At 40.5% G+C, this 10,404-nt stretch overlaps 3 protein-coding genes across 3 annotated transcripts; all 3 read right to left on the bottom strand.

The window, feature by feature from the left end:
- Positions 1 to 282: 282 nt before the first annotated feature.
- LOC136844170 (S-antigen protein-like) lies at positions 283 to 714 on the bottom strand. Its single transcript, XM_067113187.1, has one exon. It carries the CDS (start codon positions 712 to 714, stop codon positions 283 to 285), a length of 432 nt encoding a protein of 143 aa, XP_066969288.1.
- A 354-nt stretch (positions 715 to 1,068) lies between these two features.
- Positions 1,069 to 1,530, bottom strand: LOC136844169 (S-antigen protein-like). Its single transcript, XM_067113186.1, has one exon. It carries the CDS (start codon positions 1,528 to 1,530, stop codon positions 1,069 to 1,071), a length of 462 nt encoding a protein of 153 aa, XP_066969287.1.
- A 211-nt stretch (positions 1,531 to 1,741) lies between these two features.
- Positions 1,742 to 2,329, bottom strand: LOC136844168 (S-antigen protein-like). Its single transcript, XM_067113184.1, has one exon. The coding sequence runs from the start codon at positions 2,327 to 2,329 to the stop codon at positions 1,742 to 1,744; it is 588 nt and encodes a 195-aa protein (XP_066969285.1).
- Positions 2,330 to 10,404: the final 8,075 nt, after the last annotated feature.

Here is a 10,404-nt window from a genome sequence, read left to right as displayed (position 1 = left end):
ATACTGAGTCATCAGTGGCCATTCCTGGTTGTCCCAAGTAGGTATACATGCTGAGTCATCGGTGGCCAGTTCCTGGTTCTCCCAAGTAGGTCTACATACTGAGTCATCAGTGGCCAGTGCCTGGATGTCCCAAGTAGGTCTACATGTTGAGTCATCTGTGGCCAGTTCCTGGTTCTCCAGTACCTGGTTGTCCCATCTACATACTGACTCATCAGTGGCCAGTGCCTGGTTCTTCCAAGTAGGCCTACATTCTGAGTCATTAGTGGCCAGTGCCTGGTTCTCCTAAGCAGGTCTACATACTGAGTCATCAGTGGCCAGTGCCTGGTTCTCCCAAGTAGATCTACATACTGAGTCATCAGTGGCCAGTTGCTGGTTCTCCCAAGTTGATGTACATACTGAGTCATCAGTGGCCAGTGCCTGGTTCTCCCAAGTAGATCTACATACTGAGTCATCAGTGGCCAGTTGCTGGTTCTCCCAAGTAGATCTACATACTGAGTCATCAGTGGCCAGTGCCTGGTTCTCCCAAGAAGGTCTACATACAGAGTCATCAGTTGCCAGTGCGTGGTTCTCCCAAGTTGGTCTACATACTGAGACATCAGTGGCCAATGCCTGGTTCTCCCAAGTCGATCTACATGCTGAGTCATCAGTGTCCAGTGCCTGGTTCTCCCAAGAAGGTCTACATACTGAGTCATCAGTGGCCAGTTCCTGGTTCATCCAAGTAGGTCTACATGCTGAGTCATCAGTGGCCAGTGCCTGGTTCTCCCAAGTACGTCTGCATACTGAGTCATCAGTGGCCAGTGCCTGGTTCTTCCAAGTAGGTCTACATACTGAGTCATCAGTGGCCAGTGCCTGGTTCTCCCAAGTCGGTCTACGTATTGAGTTATCAGTGGTGTTTGCCTGGTTCTCGTAAGTCGATCTACATATTGAGTCATCAGTGGCCAGTGCCTAGTTCTCCCAAGTCGGTCTACATACTGAGTCATCAGTGGCCAGTGCCTGGTTCTACCAAGTCAGTCTACATGCTGAGTCATCGGTGGCCAGTGCCTGGTTCTCCCAAGTCGGTCTACATGCTCAGTCATCGATGGCCAGTGCCTGGTTCTCCCAAGTAGGTCTACATGCTGAGTCATCAGTGGCCAGTGCCTGGTTCTCCCAAGTAGGTCTACATACTGAGTCATCAGTGGCCAGTGCCTGGTTCTCCCAAGTAGGTCTACATACTGAGTCATCGGTGGCCATTGCATAGTTCTCCCAAGTAGGTCTACATATTGAGTCATCAGTGGCCAGTGCCTGGTTCTCCCAAGTAGGTCTATGTACTGAGTCATCAGTGGCCAGTGCCAGGTTCTCCCAATTAGGTCTACATATTGAGTTATCAGTGGCCAGTGCCTGGTTCCTCCAAGTAGGTCTACATGCTGAGTCATCAGTGGCCAGTGCCTGGTTCTCCCAAGTAGGTCTACATACTAAGTCATTGATGGCGAGTGCCTGGTTCTCCCAAGTAAGTATACATACTGAGTCATCAGTGTCCAGTTCCTGGTTCATCCAAGTAGGCCTACATGCTGAGTCATCAGTGGCCGGTGCCTGGTTCTCCCAAGTAGGTCTGCATACTGAGTCATCAGTTGCCAGTGCCAGGTTCTCCCAAGTAGATCTACTGTACTTACTGAGTCATCAGTGGCCAGTGCCTGGTTCTCCCAAGTTGGTCTACATATTGAGTTATCAGTGGCCAGTGCCTGGTTCTCCCAAGTTGATCTACTCACTGAGTCATCAGTGGCCAGTGCCTGTTCTCCCAAGCTGGTCTACATACTGAGTCATCAGTGCCCAGTGCCTGGTTCTCCCAAGAAGGTCTACATACTGAGTCATCAGTGGCCAGTGCCTGGTTCTCCCAAGAAGGTCTACATACTGAGTCATCAGTGGCCAGTGCCTGGTTCTTCCAAGTCAATCTACATACTGAGTCATCAGTGGCCAGTGCCTGGTTCTCCCAAGTAGGTCTACATACTGAGTCATCAGTGGCCAGTGCCTGGTTCCCCCAAGTAGGTCTACATATTAAATCATCAGTGGCCAATGCCTGGTTCCCCCAAGTCGGTCTACATACTGAGTCATCAGTGGCGTTTACCTGGTTTTCCCAAGTCGGTCTACATACTGAGTCATTGGTGACCAGTGCCTGTTTCTCCCAAGTAGGTCTGCACGCTGGGTCATCGGTGGCCAGGGCCTGGTTCCCCCAAGTTGGTCTACATACTGAGTCATCAGTGGCCAGTGCCTGGTTACCCCCATGTAGGTCTACATACTGAGTCATCAGTGCCCAGTGCCTGGTCGTCCCAAGACAGTCTATGTACTGAGTCATCAGTGGCGTTTACCTGGTTCTCCCAAGTAGGTCTCCATACTGAGTCATCAGTGTACAGTGCCTGGTTCTCCCAAGCAGGTCTACATACTGAGTCATCAGTGTACAGTGCCTGGTTCTCCCAAGTCGATCTACATACTGAGTCATCAGTGGGCGGTGCCAGGTTTTCCCAAGTAGGTTTACTTACTGAATCATCAGTGGCCAGTGCCTAGTTCTCCCAAGTAGGTCTACATACTTAGTCATCAGTGGCCAGTGCCTGGTTCTCCCAAGTCGATCTACTTACTGAGTCATCAGTGGCCAGTGCCTGGTTCTCCCAAGTAGGTCTACATACTGAGTCATCAGTGGCTAGTGCTTAGTTTTCCCAAGTCGGTCTACGTACTAAGTCATCAGTAGCCAGTGCCTGGTTCTTCCAAGTAGGTCTACATACTGAGTCATCAGTGGCCAGTGCCTGGTTCTTCCAAGTAGGTCTACATACTGAGTCATCAGTGGCCAGTGCCTGGTTCTCCCAAGTCGATCTACATACTGAGTCATCAGTGGCCAGTGCCTGGTTCTCCCAAGAAGGTCTACATACTGAGTCATCAGTGGCCAGTGCCTGGTTCTCCAAGTTGGTCTACATACTGAGTCATCAGTGGCCAGTGCCTGGTTCTCCCAAGTCGATCTACATACTGATTCATCAGTGGCCAGTGCCTGGTTCTCCCAAGAACGTCTATATACTGAGTCATCAATGGCCAGTGCCTGGTTCATCCAAGTAGGGCTACATGCTGGGTCATCAGTGGCATTTGCCTGGTTCTCCCACGTAGGTCTACATACTGAGTCATCAGTGCCTGTGCCTGGTACTCCCAAGAAGGTCTACATACTGAGTCATCAGTGGCCAGTGCCTGGTTCTCCCAAGTAGGTCTGCATGCTGGGTCATTGGTGGCCAGTGCCTGGTTCTCCCAAGTAGGTCTACATACAGAGTCATCAGTGGCGTTTACCTGGTTCTCCCAAGTCGGTCTACATACTGAGTTATCAGTGGCCAGTTACTGGTTCTCCCAAGTCGGTCTACATTCTGAGTCATCAGTGGCCAGTGCCTGGTTCTCCCAAGTCGATCTACATACTGAGTCATCAGTGGCCAGTGCCTGGTTCTCCCAAGTCGGTCTACATGCTGAGTCATCGGTGGCCAGTTCCTGGTTCTCGCAAGTAGGTCTACATACTGGGCCATCAGTGGCCTGTGCCTGGTTCTCCCAAATCTTAGCTTGGATTGAGAGGTTGTATAGATCTGTTTTTAGAACACACTTTTCCCTTGACCCAGCCTTTTATGAGCAACCTTTCAACCTGTAAAAAAATCTGTCTTGATGACAAAGGATCCTCTTTGTGATGAAAACTATAGATCCTAAAATACAGGAGATTTCCCCAAGTCAGTAATGATCAAAATATTAGTTTATTTCAAATAGATTGATAGGACTACCCTCTTTCAAACATGTATTGAAAATAATTGCTATACATCAGAGTTTAGTTTGTAGTAAATTCTTTCACTCTTTATAATTAATAATGTTTTCCGGCTGTTACTCTGGTCTGCAGGTAACTGTCTAATAACAAATCCGTCATTACTGGAGAAGTATATAATTACTGTGAGGATTCTTTTCATAAAGAATCGACAGGTACAATAATTAACAGTAAGGACTAGTTCCAGTCAGGAGCCGTTGGTCGTCATGGAATTGGAAGATAGTATTTCTTGATTGGTTTGTACAGGCTCTCTGGAAAGTCCTGGCACACTTTTCAGTGCGTTTCAGACAAGAGTTTACAAAACAGTAATTGGCAACTTTCACGAAGCTATACACTGTTGCCAATTGGTATGTGTTTTATCTGCCAAACTCGGGACAAGACTTAAGCAAAACCGTGGAAATAAATGAATTTCCTGTATCTCCTTGTAATATATATACATAAATAAATATAAGAGCAATTTTCATTATTGCATTACTATGACAGCTAAATTCATGGAAACAGTTCTTAAAGCTTTCGGCCTAAGTGGAAAACTCCATTATATTGGCAACGATGCGTGGCGGCGCGGCTCAGCAGGTTTTATGTTGCCTTCTATAGGGAAAAGTAGACGCATAGAGAGGATAATGAGTGCGCTGTTTTTTCCTTCATAATAAAATTCCGTTCTAATGGTTTCCCTTTTGTTCTTATTGGTTTAACAGATTATAACTGAGAGAGAGAGAGAGAGAGAGAGAGAGAGAGAGAGAGAGAGAGAGCTTGGTGGGATGTAGCTGCAGTGCTTGCTACTTTGCAATGAATTCCCATTCTTTTGCTATAACCACAACATTGTCCTGTAAGATATGTTAAATGAAATATTGAATATAATGTGAATAAATGTATTTATTCGTGCTCAACAATATATTTACTATTTATAAAACACTGTTTACATAGACCTATATGTCTTGTAAGAAATAAATGTAAATAAGTAAGTAAAGAAATAAATGAATAAATAGTGCTTAGTCAAAACATTGATACATAAAATAATAAATATAGAAAAATTTAAAGATCCGTGCCTCGCCCCCAACCCCGTCTCAGTTATCCAAATATGAACCCCGATTCTCAATTAACATGCCTAATCTCTTGTTCATTGAACCCAATGTCTTTTCTCAAATGTTTATTTCTCCCCTTTTGGGCCTAAGTGACGCCCAGAGTGACTTAGCATGTCTTATTATGTTCTCCCTGTTCTTGATATTTCTTGTATCCCATTTATTAGTTATATAAGCCCAGATATTTTCAATAGCATTTAAGTCGGGTGACTTTGCTGGCCATTCGATCCTAATTACTTGCCGATGTTTTCTGAACCATTCCTTTACAATCTGGGCGTTATGGACAGAATGGTTGTCCATGGCTACGTATATTGGTTCTGGCTCGGGGATTAGCAGGGTTCTCACTGTTGGCAATAAAACTTCCTCCAGAATACCAATATACTGGGAACTGTTCGTGCGTGCCTCTATTTCAACAATTTCCCCTAGTCCACGGGCAGGCATCCATCCCCATAGGGCTGCAGTAATTCTTCCGCTCTTCCGTAATGGCTGGATGAAAATAATAAAAACGAGTATAGAAGATAATGAATAAGATAATTGAGATAATGTATACTTATATTCATAGAATGATTTACATTTAACACATCTGTGAAGCATAGATGGATCGTTATCAAAGGAAAGAAATACTAGGATCACACAAAGTATCCCTTAATATACACTGACTTTAATAGCGGTATAATGAAATAAAGCCTTTATTCGTATAATAGACCTATACTAATACAAATATCTAAATCACTTGATTGGTCTATAGTGATGTGAAGATCAAATCCTCACTACAGACCTATAATGATAGTGTTTTATTTTATAATAGGCATATAAAGAGAAGCATCACGGTCTAAATTTATAGTAGACCTATAGTAATATAAACCCCTAATTCTTATGATAGGCGTTGTGACAATGAAGCCACAACGCACAGCAATATGATATTTATAACAGCAATAAGAATCATCTCAAGTGACACCTTCTAAATGGGACTGTTAGGCCTACCCTTTCAACAGTCTACGTACTTTTTATTTTCAGTTCAACTTTTACTTCACGTAAATTAATTAAAGCTTACTTTGTGTTCCTGGGACGCCAACAGTGAAGGCTACCGTGAGCATCAGTCGAGAATGTTTTTTCATCACAAAAGATGACTTTGCTCCAAAATCCATCAGTCATTGGGTAACACTGCAGAGCAAATGCAAGCCTTCAGCCCTCTTGATGATGTTGAGTAAGAAGAGCTTTCACGGCAGGAATGTGGTGATATATTCCTGCCTCATGCAGTCTGTTCCGGATTACTTGAACTCCAGCTTGAATCCCTCTCTCCTTTCTTATTACTGGAGGATCAGTGGTGAGGGGAGTTGTACGGACCATGTCTATGATCAGCTGATCCTGAAGTAGAGTTGTGAGGCGCGGTCGTCCACTCCTGGGAAGAAGATTTTGGACATTTCCCCTTTCCCTCTCGTATCGGATCCTTCTGTATACAGACCTGCTTACACCAAGCTGCCGCGAAATTTCTCTCGGCGAAACATTGGCCATGTGTAATTCCAATCGATTCTCTGAGAGAAATGGAAATCTGCGTAGGTCGTTGATGATTCATTTCGATCAAGTTGATAGGCGACTGATAAATGATTTGTTTTCCCGCCTACACGATAAGTGACGTCATGACGAACATTGAAACTCAAATACGGAAGAAATATTAATCCCATTTTTTCTTTATTTCGGAACGAATATTTCTAGATATCGATAGTAATTTGGTTACTTTAATCTTAGACATGAATATCTGTATGCAATAGTAGAAGTAAATGCTCGCAGTTATTGAGATTTTAAAGATCGACCTGCTCCACGATAGTTTTGGGTTTTCAAAATGTTTCATTGAGTGCATATCAATCTTATTTTGACAGTAAAATTTGGTTTCTATCTGATTTTAGAAAGAAAAAAATATCTATAGGTGAACGAAATTTTCTGAAAAGTGTGCCAGGACTTTCGAGAGCGCCGTACAATTGGCGTTTGAGGAACTGAATGATCTCCTTAGCCTGTGGTAGAAATCAGAGCTAACCTGCCACAGGGGACACCGATTCATAGTTGATGAACGAAACCGCCTTTGCTTTTGCGACATTTTTTCTCCTCAGTTTTTGAGTTTCATTTGTTCAACCACCTCTGTGCCAATATCAAAATTAAATAGATAATTAAAACTTCTTGAAGAGCATCTCAAAATTTAACGATTATAAAATTTTAGCTTAATTTTTACATAAAAATTCTATATACGGAAAAATCAAGTAAATAAACGTGTTTAGTGATCGTAGAATCATTCGTGTAGCACTCTGCGTGCGATTAAATCGTTGCCTTATTTTTGAGGTACTTAGCTCCGAGCCGCTAAGTGCTAACAATGTAATATCTAAAACTTTCATGGAAAGTTTTTATGTGTGTATGCTTAAGGGGTGATTATGAAATCATATTGATGATACAATATCTTGCACTCATTGAAAAACAATAATAAAAGATGAAAACGTTACAAAAATTACAAATAGTTTCCACTTCGAATAAGTAGTTTCCGACTGTTTGGTTAAGTCGTCCTGAAATATTCTCATAGTATCGTGTTTTATAAAGGAGACTTGTTGATACAATCAGTACTGTACAGAACCACTGAATACCAAGCCTTTTTAATAATAGACAAGCTATTATAAGATTAATGGTGTTGCAGTTTCAAAACTGAAGTCGCCATTGCATTTATACACCACAATAATATGCTAAAAATAAAGAAATATTAAAAAAAGCATATTACTGCTAACTAGTACTAGCATACAGATAACATCTAATAACATTCTCCATAGTTTGATCTGTTTATGAAGCAAACATACTTATATATAATTATATATATATATATATATATATATATATATATATATATATATATATATATATATATATATATATATATTTACCAACTGTCAATTGAAACTAATACCTAATAATCCAATGACGATCAAGTCTATGTTTAAATATAAAGAAAGTCTGCACCCTTTGATGACCTCAGGAGTCATATACCTGTTTAATAGCCCCAGATGTGACCTGGGGAAGTACGTGGGCTCCACTCGTAGGTTGTTGAAGGTGAGATTAGACTCTCATCGTGGCGTAAGTTACCGAACGGGTGGTAAATTATCAAACCCCGAATTTTCATGCATAAGAGACCACGGGAAAAAAAATGCAGATATAATATCAATTACTAGGATTTCAAAATAATAGGCAAAGCTCCGAATGACCACGAACTGTCAATACTGGAATCCCTTTTTATTAAACAACTAGTTCCCCAGTTAAATACTCAGTCCACGTCAACACCTCTATACCTCTCGTGAGTTTCCGTTGGAACCAAAACGGACCCTGAATGTCACTCAGCTTTTGCCTTCAGCACTATTTGGTATTCATTGTTCCTTTCTTTCATGTTTCTTTTTATACTTTTATGTAAAATTTCTTTTTTCTCGTTTTAAAATCTGAGTCTATTTTTAATTCTGTTGTCTTTTTAATTTATAGCTTTGAAAATGGGACACATGGTCCTGAAACGTCAGCATAATAAAGTACATTGAAAGGAAATACAAGGAATTCTCCTTCTCCCTTAACTCGATGCTGTTCATTAGGTTTAAAGCAACTGCCTTCGACTTTGATTATGATTATATATATATATATATATATATATATATATATATATATATATATATATATATATATATATATATATATATATATATATACCCCTAGTAGGGTCTTTAAAAACACCAGGCGGGTCTTATATTTGCTCCGTTTTCCACAGTTCCCTATTTCTGTAAACACCATTGGTTTGATGAATGTTACCTATATAGTCGTAAAAGACAGGTGGTGGTCTGTTATAAAACCATTTTTTTAAGATAAAAAGTAAAAACTTGCCCTTTCATCACGCTGATGTATCATTCATTTTAGTTGTTGTCGTTGTTATTTAAAACAACACACATATCTGTTTGGGGACAAAACATGAGACTCTCCTATAATAACTCTTCTAGCGCCAGCTGGAATCCTATAAATATTACAAAGAAGGAATTGGTGGCAACGAGGTAGGCCGATAGGCCTAGGTGGCAACGTCAAGCTCCTTAGAGCATGCATCGAAGGAATGACGCTTCAGTTTCTTCCATCTCAACAAACTTGATTGAGTGGTGGCTAGAGGTGGGCCCTATAAGTTAAGACTGCAGGTTTGTTAGCTATGAAAAATACAAATCCATTAAAAAAAATTGGCATTTGTTCATATGCGGAACAAACCTGGGTCTTAACTTATGGAAAGTTCCTTATTGGACTGGTGGGTATCGTTCTCAGCTAGCACTCTGCTGGGCCCACGTTCGATTCTCCGACCGGCCAATGAAGAATTAGAAGAATTTATTTCTGGTGATAGAAATTCATTTCTCGTTATAGTGTGGTTCGGATTCCACAATAATCTGTAGGTCCCGTTGCTAGGTAACCAATTGGTTCTTAGCCACGTAAAATAAACCTAATCCTTCGGGCTAGCCCTAGGAGAGCTGTTAATCAGCTCAGTGGTCTGGTTAACTAAGGTATATTTAACGTAACTTATGGATAGACTCAATTTTGGAGGGAGGAAAGAAAGTCTAGGAACCGACTGGAGGTTCAGCACACCTGGTAATTCTTCCTGGCTTATAGAAGCCTATGGAAGGGAACCAAAGCCTCTGAAAATAAATAAGTGACATTTAACAGTCAGACTTCTGTCTCTTCAAAGTTAGATTCAGACTTTCTCCAACGGAACAAAAATTCTCTGCAAAATTTACTTGACTTTGTCTTTCTGACAGGAAGGTGATGACGCAGCTTTCAAAGACGATAAGAATGTTTACTAATTTTGTTACTTGAAATAAGTCTGTCTTTTTATCAGTTAGCTTATCCCATTCCTTATTTAAACATCATTTAAACCATTCAGATATTTATTAATTAATGGTTTTATGTATCAATCGTCTTTTTTCCATTATTTTGGTCTTTATTAATATATGACACTATATATATAATATATATATATATATATATATATATATATATATATATATATATATATATATATATATATATATATATATATATATATATATATATATATATATATATATATATATATATATATATATATATAGAGAGAGAGAGAGAGAGAGAGAGAGAGAGAGAGAGAGAGAGAGAGAGAATCAACTGGTCACGTTTTACGAGATGCGTATGTAATATGTTTATTCATATGTACTGTATATATATATATATATATATATATATATATATATATATATATATATATATATATATATATATATTCATGTGTGTGTGTGTATGTGTGTGTGTGGAATGAAGGATTATGCAGGAGTAACTGGGATCCTCTTAGAAACAGTGCCTGACTTTTAGTTGCACTTTGTCACTTGTTCATGATGATATAGAGAGAGAGAGAGAGAGAGAGAGAGAGAGAGAGAGAGAGAGAGAGAGAGAGAGAGAGGGAGAGAAGTGGCGTTTTGATCGTGTTAAGAAAAA

The sequence above is a fragment of the Macrobrachium rosenbergii genome, chromosome 12 (assembly GCF_040412425.1).
Source record: "Macrobrachium rosenbergii isolate ZJJX-2024 chromosome 12, ASM4041242v1, whole genome shotgun sequence".
NCBI classification, from domain to species: domain Eukaryota; kingdom Metazoa; phylum Arthropoda; class Malacostraca; order Decapoda; family Palaemonidae; genus Macrobrachium; species Macrobrachium rosenbergii.
Note: the sequence above shows the minus strand (reverse complement) of the source record. Positions and strands in the feature narration are given on the sequence as shown.

Excerpts from the sequence above, each read along its gene's own strand:
- LOC136844168 (XM_067113184.1), bottom strand. The coding sequence starts at position 2,329 with ATGACTCAGTACATAGACTGTCTTGGGACGACCAGGCACTGGGCACTG.
- LOC136844169 (XM_067113186.1), bottom strand. The coding sequence starts at position 1,530 with ATGAACCAGGAACTGGACACTGATGACTCAGTATGTATACTTACTTGG.
- LOC136844170 (XM_067113187.1), bottom strand. The coding sequence starts at position 714 with ATGAACCAGGAACTGGCCACTGATGACTCAGTATGTAGACCTTCTTGG.